Source organism: Labeo rohita, unplaced genomic scaffold (assembly GCF_022985175.1).
Source record: "Labeo rohita strain BAU-BD-2019 unplaced genomic scaffold, IGBB_LRoh.1.0 scaffold_490, whole genome shotgun sequence".
Classification (NCBI taxonomy): Eukaryota; Metazoa; Chordata; class Actinopteri; order Cypriniformes; family Cyprinidae; genus Labeo; species Labeo rohita.
The window spans coordinates 1-17,704 of NW_026129411.1; the positions used below are offsets into that span (position 1 = coordinate 1).

General features: G+C 39.8%; 1 protein-coding gene across 1 annotated transcript in view; it reads left to right on the forward strand.

The window, feature by feature from the left end:
• The first annotated feature begins 6 nt into the window (after positions 1-6).
• Positions 7-17,704, forward strand: part of LOC127160913 (ribonuclease inhibitor-like) — a 45,563-nt gene continuing 27,865 nt past the window's right edge. Inside the window, exons 1-5 of the mRNA XM_051103542.1 lie at positions 7-101; positions 308-481; positions 924-1,094; positions 13,260-13,433; positions 17,431-17,604. Of these exons, the coding sequence (XP_050959499.1) occupies positions 450-481; positions 924-1,094; positions 13,260-13,433; positions 17,431-17,604 (551 nt within the window). The 5' untranslated portion in view covers positions 7-101; positions 308-449. The remainder of the gene's footprint in view (positions 102-307; positions 482-923; positions 1,095-13,259; positions 13,434-17,430; positions 17,605-17,704) is intronic.

A 17,704-nucleotide genomic window follows, 5' to 3' on the forward strand; every position in this document is an offset into this window, starting at 1 on the left:
CTGATAGAGCTGGATCTCACAGGAAATTATCCTGGACAATCAGAAGTGAAGGAGCTCAATGATTTACTACAGGATGGACTCTGTTCATTAAAAACCATCAGGTGAAAAAGACCTTAAAATATTAAAAAATTATCCACAGATGTGAAATCAGCTGTATGAAAATAGATAGAAGGGTCAAATGCACCATTGCTGAATACATGAACTGGAATTAAATAGCAACTCAGAGAAATTCAATAGACACAACATAATTATGGCAAAAATAATCTAAAAATATAAATTATGTGAAATCCTTATCTGCTTCCTGTAGGTTTTTGAAAAGTCCTGCTGCAGAGGAAGCATGTGAGTATCTCACTGGAGTTCTGGGTAAAAGTCCATTACTACTGAAAGAACTGGATCTGAGTGGAGATAAATTAGGAGATCTGGATGAAGAGAAACTCTCTGCTCTTTTGATGGACTCTCATAGCAAACTGGAGAAAATAATGTGAGTGAACATTATTTATACATTGAAACCTCTTTGATTATTCATGATTAAAGACATGTGTAATCAGATATGAAGAGCTATTGATCTGATGTGTGAATATGTGCTGAATAATAATAATAAAGCGTTGTGTTAGTTCAGGCAGACCAGGTCGGTCAAGCTCACATCAGATGATAGTCAGCTGTTCCTGACGTGTACCAATCCAGTCTTGACACTTATCACAGCGGCCCATTTAATTCCATTCTTTCAGCATCTCTTCTATCACATCACCGCTCACAAACTCCCTCTTCCAACCCCAACTCCACCCAACTCAACCTGTAATCTAATCTGACTTTTTTCTTTTTTTTTTTTTTTTTTTTTTTTTTTTTTATCAGTTCACTACATTGCAAGTAATAAATATACATGATGTTAGTGGTCCTCACTGAAATGCTGTTTTTGTGTTCAGGCTGAATAATTGTGAGCTGACAGAGAAAAGCTGTTCAGTTCTAGCTACTGTTCTCTCCTCCAAAACCATCCTGAAAGAGATGAACCTGAACAACAGTCGTCTGCTGGATTCAGGAGTCAAAGAGATCTGTGAGGGACTGAAGAATCCTGTGTGTGAGCTGAAGATACTGAAGTGAGTGCATTTCACCAACAGCTACACTCAACACCACAGCAATGAGATCAATATTGCACACTGGCTGATGATGGGAGTATTAAATATGTAAACAAATATATATTTACATTAGAACTTTGTTTATTTCAACACAGAATGTTTTTACAAACACATTAAACAGGAGACTTTTCAGTCACACAGTCCACTCCACCTCAGCACCAGAGGTGTTAGTCAGTTACCTGTGTCATTTTATATTAAAGTGTGAAAGAAACTATGAGCATGCAATGTCTAGTTACAGTTGAAGTCAAAAGATTACATACACCTTGCAGAATCTGCAAATTGTTAATTTTTTGGCAAAAAAATAAGAGGGATCAATTTTCTGTTGTGGATTATATGCAAACCATTGCTTTAACCAATCAGATTTCCAGTTGGCAACACCGGGTCCATCTAACAGGTATAAAATAAAGTCACCATTTTCACGTCCTGTGATTGGATGATGGCCAGAGAGTGTACTAGTAGTCAGAGCTAGCAAACAGTTGTTTTGACAGTATTATTACTGTTTCTAAGGTTTCTTACTGCTTGCTATTGTTTATTTAGTACTGACCTGAATAAGATATTTCACATAAAACATGTTAACATACAGTCCACAAGAGAACATTTTTATTCAGATTTAGTTTCACATCAGAAACATATATCACAATTCACACAAATACAAACAAATGCCATGAAGTTGCCACTTATACAAAAGGAGAGGAAGAAAAATAAAACATGTGCAGGTGAGAGCCTACTGTAGATGTATTATATAAATGTCAATAAGGATCAGGCTCGTATGTAAAAAAAAAAAAAAAAAAAAAAAAAAGAAGAGAAAGAGAAATAGTCTTAAGAATAGTCTTAAACTTGGACTTAAGTGTCAAAAAATTCGTTGTAAAAAGTAGGACTTTTCTAAGAGTAGGAGACTTTTATAAAGAACCTAAAAGCAGCTTTCAGTAAAGCCATGTCAACCATGGGCTTTGCTAGACCCTATTTACCGGGGCACGTGCTCCAGTGAAAAAAACTCAAGTTTGAGTTTTAATTTACTTTATTTGTCAGTGTATTGATATCGATTCCTGGAATAAAGAAATGAATCTATATGCAACAACTGAATCAATGATAGTAAAAGCAAAGCAGTTTAACCGAAAACAACCTGACACATACGCGAAATCCATGCCTGCACACGTCTGTTTGTTTATTTTCTACCGCAGCGTGCAGCATTTCATGGAAAGCAGTTGAGGTGGGCTATGAAAAAATGATGAAACCAGTCCTTGAACTGGGTTTGTACATACCTGTACGTCGTAGCAACACTTTCATACATTAACCCTTAGTACCATAAGTTTTCTGCTGTTCCAGGCCGCCAGTGCTGTTCTCACGTGCTAACCTGTGCCCTCCCAATTTCCCGCTCAGCCCCTGAATGCAATTCCCCTCGCAAATCAGGAGTACCTCCAGTTTTGTATTTTAACTTCAAGCACTGGACAAAAATAAAGTATGTTTCTAAATAATACAATGATTATGACAAAACATTATTGGCTCCTGTAGATGGACATCAGAATATTTTTTTGTAAGAAGCAGACTTGATGAACAAACTTCTTTGCAAACAGAAAAAAACGTCCCCCTGAGCCATTTGCAGAATTGATGAAGATGTTTTCAATTTGTTGTCTTTGCATGTGTTTTCTTAAGTTGCACTGCTTAAAAACACTGTTTTGTTCAGTGAGTTATTCAAGCTTACGAATCCTCACATGATAACAAAGACACAATATAAATAAGAGAGTCACTAATTATAAAGGAACTTCAATCGCGATGATGAGTGACATTTTTTTAATGATTATTATAGGAGAAGTCCACTTCCAAAACAAAGATTCACATATAATGTACTCACCCCCTTGTCATCCAAGATGTTCATGTCTTTCTTTCTTCAGTCGTAAAGAAATTATATGTTTTGAGGAAAACATTTCAGCATTTTTCTCCATATAATGGACTGATATGGTCCCCCGATTTTTAACTTCCAAAATGCAGTTTAAATGTGGCTTCAAACGATCCCAAATGTGGTTGTAAACAATCCCAGCCATGGAAGAAGTGTCTTATCTAGTGAAACGATCGTTATTTTCATTTACAAAATACAATTTAAATACTTTTTATTCTCAAATGCTCATCTTGCCTTTCTTTCCCTAATCTCTGTGCATTCTGTCTCAAGACAGTTAGGGCATGTCGAAAAACTCTAATCGTATTTTCTCCCTCAACTTCAAAAATCATTTCACAATCATCCTACATCGCTGCAGAAGTACCGACCCAGTCTTTGCAAAGTGAACATGCAAAGATCATCAAACACCCTTAACAAAAAAAGGTAAAATAGCGATATAGGAAGATTTTGAAGTTGAGTTGATAAAAATACACAGTCAAGAGCGTGACTCTATGAACATTGTCTGTTTCTAAAGCACCCGGAGCTTTTAAAGCAGCTGCAGTGACAAAATGACTTTACTAATCAAGGAATGGCTCTTTCATGTAGAAGGTAGGGCTTATTCACCCCCAGTATTGGGCATTGCAATTTCTCCCATTCATTAGTGGTATGAGTGCTTTCTACATAAAAAAAAAAAAAAAAAAAAAAAAAAAAAAAATAACATTTGGACCAGACCAGTTTAGCTACCAGTTCTGCCTAGTAACTAACACTTACCTAGCAACATTTGTCTCATTTTGAGACCTTTTTGTCTGAAGCAGTCCTAATTTAGGATGCTACTTGATGTTGGATAATGCAATTTTCTAGACTTTTCAGAGGTTTTTATAAGAACTGATGCCTTTTCATCTGCTGTCTGACTAAGACCCTGCAGGTGGAGAAGAAGAAAGAGAGATGGAGCTAAATGAACAGTTGGAGTCAGGGCAGAGCGAAACAGTGGAGAAGGACAGGAGTGAGACAAACAAAAGACAGGAGAGCCATGCAGAGGAAACTGAGGGAGAGATGAGAACAGTGGCAGCAGAGAACATTAGGCGGGGGGCAAAGGGAAAGAAAAACACTGGTCACATATATACACATATATAGAGGGAAATAATAGTGACTTGGGGGGAAAAGCATTGTGGCCCAAAACAGGTTAGGTTGTCCCAATATCTCCAGCACAACTTTGGGTTAAAAAAGTGATAATTTAATTAGAACTGGTTTGGAAGTTTTCCCTGGTTGCAATATTCTGTACCTAGAGATGCAGCTTTTTGTTTTTCTTGTAGGATGTTCAGTAAAAAAAAAAAAAAAAAAAAAATTAGAAAACACCTGCACATAAAGCAAGCATGCTTTTCTGGCACAGTTTTAAAGTGCCCCTATTATGGATAATAAAAGGTTCATATTTTGGTTTTGGGAGTCCCCAACAACAAGTTAACAGAGGAGCAAGCCGGTCCAAATAAACTGGGTACTGATCCATCTTTTAAGAGCAAGCCTTTGGTGAATTCCGCATTGTACTTAGGATACAGCATCTTCTCGACATGACGTAAACCTCATGGAAATTTTACTGTTTTTGGGCAGGCAAGTTGTTCGCGACGTAGAATGTGGGTGGACATTATGCAAATGCGTTACTTTGTGATGTGTGGCCGTAACAGAAAAAGATTTGAATTCCTGACGACTCGTTCAGGCAATTGTGAACCGACTTTTTTTTTTTTTTTTTTTGATAGACAATAACTTTATGTATCATGCGCTGTCGGCTTCAAAACATTGTAGATATTGTAGATATTGTACATTGTAGATTTATGTTCACATATAGCTACATGACACACTACATGAAAGATCATATTTGAAAAGGCATAATAGGAGCACTTTAAAGAAAATAAAAGACAGATGGGAGTACCTCACCCGTATTGTGGCTGTGACACAATTCTTGGCCAAACAAAATATTCCCTTCCGTGGTCATGATGAGAGAGGCTCCAGCCACAGCCAAGGGAATTTTCTGGTGTGTCTGAATCTCCTAAAGCAGTTTGACCCTTTTTTGCAATCCTATTCAGCCTCTTCACACAGTATTTACTTATCCCCTGCATCTCCAAATGAGTTAATTGAGTGCTGTGCTGAAGAGGTTACAGCAAATATTGTCAGTGAGGTACAAAAGGCAGGGATGTTTTCAGTCATGGCAGATGAAGCCAGAGATGGCAATACTGAACAGCTGGCCATATGTGTTGGCTGTATTGCAGAAGATACAGTGAAGGAGTGTTTGCTTGCAATGACAACACTAAAAGAGTTTGATGCAGAATCCATCACTGCTGCTGTAGAAGAGCAGCTAATGCGTCATGGCATTGATGAGCTTAAGTGTGTAGCACAACCATATGATGGCCCCGCAGTTATAAATGGGGCTGTAGGTGGTGTACAAGCCAGATTTAAAACAAAGCATTTGGAGGCCATTTATGTGCATTGCTATGCACATCACCTCAACCAGTTTTATGTCACTGTCAGGCCATACCAGAGACCAGGGATCTTTTTTTTGCTGTTACAGAGAGTGTATGTAGCTGGGCTAATAATTATAAAATGCTGTATTTGAAGTGAACGTCATCAAAACTTATTTCCTTTGTGTTTTATATGTATTGTTTTCTGAGTTATAAGGTACAAAGGACATAATTTACTCTACACGGAACCATATATGCAGAATTTTGTGTTATGAAGAGCATGTATTAATGATGCACATGATACCTCGTGCGGCGTGCTGACAGCGCCATCTTTAGAATCAAATTTGCCACTGACGGGGTCAGATGCATTCTCTCTCGCTCTGCTAACGAGAGCCTGGTAAGAATGTTTAAAGTGCACTAAATGAGTTCAGTGTGTTATTTTACGAGATAAAGAATGTCTAATAGTAATGTAAGGCTGTGATATCAAGAAAATGAATGTAAATGATCGCATTTTGGATGCTTTACTGTGACTGGTATAGCTTACATTTTTTTTCTGTTCTGTCTGAGCAGAGTGAAGGGGAGAGACGTGTGTCCAAAGAATTAATTTGTGTTTCTGCAGGTATGCTGTATCTTTACTGTATGTTGAGAAATGTTTAAAATGTGTTTTAAATCAATTTTATACAAGTTTGATATAAAAAAAAAAGAGGTCTGTCTGCAAAAGTGACATCATGTGGTATATTTTGATACATTTTATTTGCACTTTTCTTTGATATATTTGATATTTAATACATTGATATTAGAATGTTTGGTTATTTTTGTAAAATTTCTTATTTTATTGCTCACTGTATGAGTACGCAGTGACAAATTTATATTCTTATAGGACACCACAACCACAACCAGAGTAAAACTGCTACATGTACTCATTTTTCACTGTTTCACTTGTACACCATTAGCACTTCAAAGATGTTTAAAAAAAACGCTGGGGTTACAGCCATCTGAGCTTGTGCAGATTTCAAAGACCAGCTGGTCAAGCTAGTTGTCTGTAAATGCCGTCTTAGAAAATCTGCCAGCTGTTCTTCAGTGTCTCTCTGGCATCAACAACTTCATGGCAGTAGGCCTCCATGCCAAACTCAGCAGATTTTCCACAGTATACCTACTGTTAATCTTCAAGACATTTCTGTCTGTAACTGAGAACCTGCACAAATATCTGCAAAATGAAACAATAGACCTTGCTAAGGCTGCTGAGTACAAAGGAGCTGTGTGTGACACTCTCAAGCAGATGCGCACAGATGAGAAAGCTACTATGCTTTATGATACTGTCAGGACCATTTGTGCAGCAAATGAGATCCCAGAACCATGCACTGCTGCTAGACAAAGGCAGAAGCATGTGGAGGTTCATGTAGTGGAGTCTAGTTGTGGAGCAGTGAGTGACCTCAGTGATGCAGAGAAGCTGAAAAGAAACCTGTTTCTACCTTGCCTTGACAGAAAAGTGTCTGAGATGGAACAACATTTTTCATCTGTTAATGGTCAAATATTGAGGGGGGTGAGGCATGTAATCCTGGATCTTATAGATTTCTTTGTGAGGAGCACCTCCGAGGTCTGGCAGATCATTACAGTGTAGATTTAAAATTGGAGGAGGTTTTAGTGGCTAAAAACTATGTGGCTCACAAAAAGGAAAGTCTTCCTATAAAGGATATACAGTGTGTTTTTAACTTGCTGGATAAAGTCATGTCCCAACCTTGACACAGGTTATGCAGATATATATCTGACAGTCCCAGTCAGTAGCTGTCATTGTGAATGGTCATTCAGTGCTGAGACACCTCCACACTTGGCTGAGGTACACAATGGGTCAAGAAAGGCTTCACCATCTTGCTGTCTTATCAGTTGAGAGAGAAGAACTTTGCAAATTGAGTCAGAGTCAAATGATTGACCATTTTGCCAAAAATAATAATAGGCGGTACAGTTTAATGCTCAAATGAACTGACATCATTTGGACTTGGCTGAGGAACTGGGGAATACTTTTTCTTATCTTTTTTCTTTTTTTCTTTTTTTTTAATACAAACGCTCATTATTATAGTTGTTGTCATAAAATGACTGGTTTCTGGAAATGTTGTAATTATACATTTCTTTAAAAAAGATGAAATTATTCATTGTTATTAATATATATTGTAGAAGACTGCAGATCTAAAAGTTCTCTCCAGTTTTATTTTCATATACATTGATTGCCTTAAAACATGCTGGGGATGTTTATGTGAAGTATGATGAAGTCAAATAAATAAGTTCATAAATCATTAATGTATACATTTACTTTCCCTATTGCTTATTGCAGTGTAAGAACAGTGGGTTACAAAATTTGTATATTTCATTGTGTTGTACACTAATTCCACGCAACTGGCTTTCCAGAAAGTAAAGTGATATGAGTAATGGGGGGTCTGTGCCCTAGTAGAGCTTTTTGTCTAGCAACGCCCCCTGATGTCAACCCAAAATGGCCGCCCTTGACCTCTGAAACAGCCAATAGTTTCAAAAGTCACAGCAGCACAACACCAATCATTTGACTGAGACACTATTTAATATTTCAGTGTATTTTTTAAAAATGCTTTGCATTGTGCAAAATTATCACAAATTATTATTTACAGTTTTTCTGAAATGCTAAAACACATTTTTCAAAACCATCACTTATTTTCTTGAAACCTTAAACACAAATCCAAATGTTCAAACTAAATTCACAGAACCCCTGACTCGTCTGGCAAAACCAAACAATCATTTTAAAACCATTTCACCTGTACTCAAAATCAAACAAAGCTTTCAAATCATACACACGTCAGATCATTCATTAGACACTACATCAAATAATTGAAGAACACAGTGCCCAGTGCATGTAGTTACAAAAAAGAATGTTTACTGTATATAGTCATTATTTTGCAATAAAAAAGTTACATAAACATACACACACTCAAAATAAATCACACCTAAATTTGGTCAATATACCAAAAAAATAAAAAGGAAAAATACACACATATGTGTATGTATATACAGGTGCATCTCAATAAATTAGTGTCACGAATCTGGTCGATGTTCCGCCGTCCGCTCACCACCAGAGGTCACTCTCACCTTATCACACACTGACTGTCGCATTACACCCTGGACTACATCTCCCAGTATCCTTCACGCTGAGTGTGTCAACACATGTGACCAATCAGCATCACTATAAAAGCCCTGGTCTTTCCCCATGCAAGCCACGGAGTATTATTGTTGTGTTTATTGTTGTTAGCATTTTCCTAGTTCCTAGTTCCTAGTTCCCTCGCCTGGCTTCCCCGTTTTTGACTGTTCGCCGCCTGCCTTCTGGACTCTGCTCATTTTATTGTTTTATTCTCTACGTCTTGCCTGTGATATTCCCGTCTGCTCCTGTTTTGACCCTGCCTGTACGACCATGTCTTTGTCTCATCCTATTAATAAAAGCTCGCAAGTGGATCCGCTCGCCTCTCGTCTTTTACTCCACGTTACAATTAGAATGTCGTGGAAAAATTCAACTCAAATTGTGAAACTCGTGTATTAAATAAATTCAGTGCACACAGACTGAAGTAGTTTAAGTCTTTGGTTCTTTTAACTGTGATGATTTTGGCTCACATTTAACAAAACCCACCAATCTCAACAAATTAGAATACTTCATAAGACCAATAAAAAACATTTTTAGTGAATTGTTGGCCTTCTGGAAAGTATGTTAATTTACTGTATATGTACTCAATACTTGGTAGGGGCTCCTTTTGCTTTAACCCTCTGGGGTCTGAGGGTGTTTTGGCACCCTGGAGAAGTTTTGACATGCCCTAAAAACATATTAATGGCTGAAATCTGATTATATTGTAATCAGCACAAACTGGGCTACAATAAAATGCAAGCAACATTAATGTACATGTTTTTGAGAAAACAACATTTATGTGTAGTTAGCGAAAAACTAAAATTTTTAAGTCACTGAAATAAGGCCATGAAACACATAAAGAACATTAGTTCACAAGACTTTTATAATCACAGTATAATCAAAATATACATAATGAAAGTCAAAGGCACATTATTGACCACACTGAGCTAACCACAGAGACGTGAACAGACTTTCCTGAATTCTGTTTAACAAGTGAAACAAATAAATCATACCTGATATTTAAGTGATTGCTGCTTCTTTCCATGGATTCAAGAAACAAAACTCACCATCAGTAGTCCAGGAACTTGTTTTACCGTAGAATATCAGGGTAGTTGAACATCGGATGTTGGTACAGCTCTTCATGTGGCATTCATGTAGCATTAATCTGTGGTGCAGGTATCAGATCACTAGGAAAAAAAAAAACATCTGTGAGCATGTTAATATCAGGAGCCTCTGTAATATATACATATATTATGATTTTGTAGTCATAGACACATGTATGCTTTGTACTATTGTAAAAAATTTACATTTTATATCTGAGAAACGAATTATTATTGTTTAGCATGTTAAACATCTATTCATGAACAGAGTATTAATAATAAACTCATATTACTTTTATATCCTATTGTTATACGATAAATAAATAAATATTATTTTGTCATAAACACAAGCATGCTTTGTATTATACAATACAAAACATGTTATATCTGGGAAGTTAGTTTATTATTAAGCATGTCATAAACTTCATGAACAGAGTATATGACAGTAGTTTTGTCTAAACATTCTCAGACTCTATCATTCAGTGTTACATGTGCAATCATGTGTAAACACTATTACTTTTATATTGCGTTGTTTTTATTTTATAGAACATTTAAAACATCCTGGCGTCGTGAAACATTTTGATGCAATGAAATGAAACATACTCCATAACGTTTCACTTGATTGCACATGTAGTCAGGAATTATAGTTTGGAAAAAGTCTAACTACTATAATGTCTACAAGTTATGTCACAGTAACACAACAACTAATGTAAGTAGGCTAATAAAAGAAAGACTTACTCATGTAAATGTAAACTCCTTCAGTGGATCTTGCAGTGCGTCACATCGCTTTTATATATAAATATATATCTTACTCTTCACAGCTCGTCTTTAAGAAACAAGATGCAAGTAGCTGAGATGAACAATGAAGACCAATTTCACTGTTTTGTTTACGCTGGATGATTATAATATCAAAAGTGAAAGTAGCTTGTGGGCGTGACCAAATTAAAAATAATTAGACTGGACATGGTGTTGGTTTCATACAGATTATTTTAACACAGGATATTTGTTTTCAATAAGACTTACTTCATTTCAAAGTAGACATGTCAAGCTTTCTATAGATATATCTCTCATGTCTCTGTGTCGAGTATTCGCTGAATTTTAGTGACTCATTTCTAAATGACGATCACAGGGACCAACGCGGCAGACTGCACACCCTGTTTGTTTTCTTTATTTTACAAAACCACAGAGTGTTGTTTTTATTATGAGTATATACAAATAAAAGTATAGGCCACTATACTTTGACAGTGGCCTTCAGCTCATCTGCATTTTTTTGGTCTTGTGTTTCTCATTTTCTCATTTCTCATTTGGTCTCTTGTTTCTCATTTTCCTCTTGACAATACCCCAGTCTAGGTCTGGTGAGTTTGCTGGCCAGTCAAGCACACCAACACCATGGTTATTTAACCAACTTTTGGTGCTGCTGGAAAATGAAATCAGCATCTTTAAAACGCTGGTCAGCAGAAGGAAGTATGGAGTGCTCTAAAATTTCTTGGTAAGTGGGTGACTTTGGTTTTTAAAAAATGCATCGGACCAACACCAGCAGATGACACTGCACCCCAAATCATCACAGACTGTGGAAACTTAACACTGGACTTCAAGCAACTTGGGCAATAAGCTTCTCCCCCCTTCCTCCAGACTCTAGGACCTAGGTTTCCAAATGAAATACAAAACTTGCTCTCATCTGAAAAGAGGACTTTGGACCACTGGGCAACAGTCCATTTCTTCTTCTCATTAGCCCAGGTAAGACACCTCTGACATTGTCTGTGGTTCAGGAGTGGCTTAACAAGAGGAATATGACAACTGCCAAACTAGCCAAATTCCTTGACACATCTGTGTGTGGTGGCTCTTGATGCGTTGACCCCAGCCTCAGTCCATTCCTTGTGAATTTCACCCAAATTCTTGAATCAATTTTGCTTGACAAGCCTCTCAAGGCTGCGGTTCTCTCGGTTGTGCATCTTTTTCTTCCACACTTTTTCCTTCCACTCAACTTTCTGTTAACATTCTTGGATACAGCACTCTGTGAACACCCCACTTCTTTGGCAAAGAATGTTTGTGGCTTACCCTCCTTGTGAAGGGTGTCATTGATTGTGTTCTGGACAACTGTCAGATCAGCAGTCTTCCCCATGATTGTGTAGCTGAGAGAAACCAACCCAAGAGACCATTTTGAAGGCTCAGGAAACCTTTGCAGGTGTTTTGAGTTGATTAGCTGATTGGCATGTCACCATATTCTAATTTGTTGATATTTGGTGGGTTTTGTTAAATGTGGGCCAAAATCATCACAATTTAAAGAACCAAAGACTTAAACTACTTCAGACTTCAGTCTGTGTGCACTGAATTTAATACACAAGTTTTACAATTTGAGTTGAATTTTTCCATGACATTCTAATTTACTGTGTACTAATTTAATTTATATGTGTGTGTGTGTATGTGTACATGTTAGGGATGTGACCAGATCTCGTGGCACAAGATCTCATGAGATCTGGTGTGTCTTGCCAGACCAGTCGGATCTCACAATATCTTGTGACGATATCCTCGCAAAACATTTTGCAGTGTTTACATTAGAGCTGCACGATTAATCCTTAAAATATGATCTCGATTCAAACACCCACGTGATCTTATTCCTGAACGACAACAGTTTAACTATGTCTATTAGGACTGTTTCACATCGCGAGTGTCAGTGAAGCGTGAGAAGCACGTTTTGTCGCTGCCCATGTTAATGAATCAGAGGGTCGGAATAAATATGACCGCAGAAAAAGCAACACTTTCCTCTTCAGACAACGTCTGCGTGCCTACGAGTCGATGACAGACTAAAAGAGCGTCCTGTAGTGATGCGGTTCTCAGCAACTTATCTTCGCTCGTTCGATTGGAGATGCCTTCTGTGGTGCGTCAGAGCCCTGCAAATGCTGCATTGTTGATTAATGATTATTAGTTCCACACACAGAGATATGGAAATTCTACATTGAATTAAAAGAGAAAACTACACTTTCACAGTTTAATTCTGTGTGACAAAAACACAGATCAAAAACATATGACTGCTGAATGTAATCATGTTTACTGATTGCTGGTATGCTTCTTTTTTGTTTGTTTGTTTTTGTTTTTAGAAATTAACTGCCTTGTTAAAAACGTGTTTTAATGTCTTCAGTTTAAGTAAATATGTTTATTCTTTAAATGAAAACTTGCTGTTGACTTGTAATTGTTTAGTCTACAGTATGTTAGAACATTGATCTGTGAGACTAAAGTGATTTATGACAATAGGAGACAGTAACAATTTCATTTGTTAACATTAGTTATTATATATATATATATATATATACATATATAATGTCATATCTAATATATATTCATGTCAGTTCACAGTGTATTAACTAATTAACAGAAAACATTTGAATTTAAAAATATTAGTAAATGTTAATAGTTAATGTTATCAAGTAAAACATCTTAATGGGTAATTAAGCTGATTTTCACTGGAGAGATTGAGCTCAGTTACAAGACATTCACTTACAAGAATCAGGAAACATGATGATGATAATATTTTTTTTTTCTTATTTTATGCTGCTTTTGCCATTGCAGGTTAAGCAGCTGTGAAATGACAGATGAAGGTTGTTCTGCTGTGACTTCAGCTCTGAAATCAAACCCATCACACCTGAGAGAACTGAACCTGAACTGGAATAAACTAGGAGACTCTGGAGTGAAAAACCTCAGTGATCTACTGATGAACCCACAATTTAAGCTGGAGAAACTAGAGTTAGTATCATTATTGTAACAGAGGGAGCGAGACGAGAGACAAGCGGATCCATTTGCAAACTTTTATTGTTGGGACGAGACATAGACATGGTCAGGCAGGCAGGGTCAAACAACGGCAGACAGGTGTATGGACGGTGAGACAAGAGTAATCCGAGGCAGGCGAGGGTCAATCCAGTGGCTAACATTATCCGTGAAGGGCTAGGCAAAGAGTAATCCGATAAAACAGGCGAGGGGAATCAAAGGCAGGCGGCGAGACTGACAAAACAAAACAAAACAACAAGGCTAAACAAGAAAACTAGACACAGGATACAAGGAACGCTTTGTAAGAATGCTAAAGAATAATTCAATACTCTGCCGCGTGTGACAGGAACACCGGGGCTTTTATACTGTCTCTGATAGGTCGCGGGTGAAGTGCAATGGCTGATGGGGAATGTAGTCCGGGGAGTAGTGCAACAGTCCATGTGTACAAACAGAGTGAGAGCGACCTCTGGTGGTGAGCGGTCCCCCCCCCCCCCACCCAAAGAATGGCTTCCGGAACAGGAGGCACAAGAGCCCTCCAGGGTGGAGCTGGAGGCGGAGCAGGAGGTGCAGGAGCCCTCCAGGGCGGAGCAGAAGGCGCAGGAGCCCTCCAGGGCGGAGCCGTAGGCAGAGCAGAAGGTGCCGAGGCCCTCCAGGGCCCTCCAGGGCTGAGCAGGAACCTGCATCATGGATTGGGACCTGGGGAGAACAGGGACAGAGGAGGCGGATGGAATAAAGGGAGAAGCAGAGAGTTTAGAGGTTAACGCCCCCTCCATAAGAGGTTCTACAGCTGGTGCTGACACCTCTGGAAGCATTGGCACAGCTTCTCCAATGGGGAAGGCCTCTGGAGCAGATTTGGGACCAGACAGGACCTCTGGAGCAGACTTGAGACCAGATGGGTCCTCTGGGGCAGACTTGTGATCAGACGGGAGCTCTGGAGCAGGCTTGTGATCAGACGGGAGCTCTGGAGCAGGCTTGTGATTGGACGTGACCTCAGAGGCTAACTTGTGAACAGACGTGACCTCAGGAGCTGACTTGTGAACGGATGTGACCTCAGGAGCTGACTTGTGAACAGACGTGACCTCAGGAGCAGACTTGTGAACAGACGTGACCTCAGGGGCGCAGTGTGTAGCCCATACACACCAGATGGCAACTGCCATTAAGGGAAGAGCAGTGGCGGGTGGCAGGACCTCTTTAGTGGGGGATCTAGAAGGTGTTGACGTCACTGAGATGTTTGCTGCCCTTACTGACACTAAGGGTGGGTCCAGCACACTGGCCATCATGACAGGCCGTGACCTTGGGATGACAGACTTGACATGGCGAGGCTCTGGAAGGTCAGGCGGAGCATGACTCGACTCTGGGCAGTCCTTGGCTCATGAAGATCAGCTGTGGTTTGACTTGGTTCATAGAGTTCAGCAGTGACTTGATCTGACACGTAAAGACCGGCAGTGACTTGACCTGGCTTGTGAAGATCAATGACATTACTTGGCTCAGGAACCACGGCTGTGACCTTTGCTTGACTCCGGAACCACGGCAGCGACCTTGCTTGACTCAGGAACCACGGCTGTGATCTTGCTTGGCTTGGCTGGAACAGCTGTGACTTGACTTTGCTTTAGTGCAACAGCTGTGACTTGACTTGGCTTGGCTGGATTAACTGTTGTGATGTGACTTGACCTTGCAGGAACAGCAGCTGGTGCGGGTGAACATGACGTGAACAGGCTGTGGCTTGGTTGACATGGCGTGAGCGGGCGCTGGCTTGGCTGACATGGCATTAGCAGGTGCTGGCTTGGCTGAAGTGGCGTTGGCGGTGGCTGGCGTGGCGGCCATCTTTGCGACAGGCTCTGGCGTGGCGCCCATCTTTGCGACAGGCTCTGGCGTGGCGGCCATCTTTGCGACAGGCTCTGGCGTGGCGGCCATCTTGTATGGTGGTTCTGGGCGCTCGGGTGAAACCTTACTTGACCCTGAAGAAAAGACGCCCGTGACCCTGCTTGACTCAGGAATGATGACTTTGGCTTGACTGGACTTGGAAGCTTGACTGGACTTGGAAACTTGACTGGACACAGGAACAACAGCTAAAGCTTGACTTGACTCTGGAACAACTGTCGTAGCTCGACTTGACACTGTAACAACGGCCGTAATCTTGCTTGACTCTGGGGCGGCGGCTGTGACTTTACTTGACTCAGGAAGCACAGCTGCAACTTGACTTGACTTGGGAACTTGACTTGACTCAGGAACTGCAGCTGTAACTTGACTTGACTTGGAAACTTGACTTGACTCAGGAAATGCAGCTGCAACTTGACTTGACTCAGGAAACGCAGCCTCAACTTGACTGAACTCAGGAAACACAGCTGCAACGTGACTTGGCTCTGGTATGGCAGCTGTGACGTGATGGAGCCCTGTCTTCGCCGCCATTTTGTGAACGGGCTCCGCCTTCGCCGCCATTGCACGAGCGCGCTCTAGTGTGGCCGCCATTTCCCGAATGAGCTCCGGCGCGGCCGCCATTTTGTGAGTGGGGTGCGTGGCCTCCATTACCGCGTGGTCGCGTTCCTCCTCCGCGACACCCACAGTAAACGGTGAGCCCACACACAAAAGAGCAAAGTCCATGAACAAACAAAGTGAAGAGGGCGGACCCTCGCGTCTGAGTTTCGATTGTAGCGGCTGATTGACTCCCTCAATGAAAAGGTCAATCAGCACACAGTCCGGAAGGTTTGAATAGCGCGCAATGTCCAGAAACTCTTGGATGTAGTTTTGTAGTGTCCATGCCTGCGTGGCGTCCGGATGAGAAGTTGCTGGATCCTGTATTGGCCGAGTATTCTGTAACAGAGGGAGCGAGACGAGAGACGAGCGGATCCATTTGCAAACTTTTATTGTTGGGACGAGACATAGACATGGTCAGGCAGGCAGGCAGGGTCAAACAACGGCAGACAGGTGTATGGACGGTGAGACGAGTAATCCGAGGCAGGCGAGGGGTCAATCCAGTGGTGAACGTTATCCGTGAAGGGCTAGGCATAGAGTAATCCGATAAGACAGGTGAGGGGAATCGAAGGCAGGCGGTGAGACTGACAAAACGAAACAACAAGGCTAAACAAGAAAACTAGACACAGGATACAAGGAATGCTTTGTAAGAATTCTAAAGAACAATTCAATACTCGGCCGCGTGTGACAGGAAGACCGGGGCTTTTATATTGTCTCTGATAGGACGCGGGTGAAGTGCAATGGCTGATGGGGAATGTAGTCCGGGGTGTAGTGCAACAGTCCGTGTGTACAAACTGAGTGAGAGTGACATCTTGTGGTGAGCGGTCCACGGCTCAACGACCAGATCTGTAACAATTATACTGTACAGCAGTTACAGTGAGTTTAAAGTTCACTGTTTAGTTTAAGACCGCTGGGCTCTTGTCACATCATTTCCAGCGCTGCACTTTCTGGCATTTCTCCATCTGAAGAAAGATTCAGGAATACAATGTTTTTATATGTATCTGTAAAAAACTGCATGAAACTTGTTGAAATTTGACATATTTGCTGTGAAATAAAACAGAAGTGAAAACATTAAAAAACAGTCTAACAAATGACAGTAGATGATTCTGACAGTTAGATTTATACTGGACTAATAGTATATTTCACTAAATGTTTTAATAAGGGGAATGTACATTTAGTATATTTGTATAGTTAGAAATTGTAAACTACACTCTAAAATGGCTTGGAAAATCAACAATTTGACTGATTTGTTGATTTTTCTTCCATTAGAAATGTGAAAATAGACCATTTCATTAATTTAATTTTACCATTGTTTCTATTTTGATTCTACATATTAATTTACATTGGTAAAATTGACTTCTTTGTTGACTGAAGGTCCAGACTTGGATTGTAATTAGTCTCTTCAAAAATTTCCATGATTTTGCTGGTTTATTGGTGAATGTATGGCATTTGTTCATGATGCATTATAGATCTGATTCATTGTCTTTTCTATTTCTGTCTTCAGTTTGTATGATTGCAGTATTACAGAGAAACAGTGTCTCATCCTGACTTCAGCTCTGAAATCAAACCCATCACACCTGAGAGAACTGAACCTGAGTGTGAATCAACTAAAAAACAAAGGAGTGAATCACTTATGTGACGTACTGAAGGATTCACACTGTAAACTGGAGAGACTGAGGTCAGTAACATTCACATACAAGAATCAAAATGATTAAAATCACTTCAACAGTTTAAACCAAAACACTTTATAGTATCTAACGATGACAGACAGCTTCTTA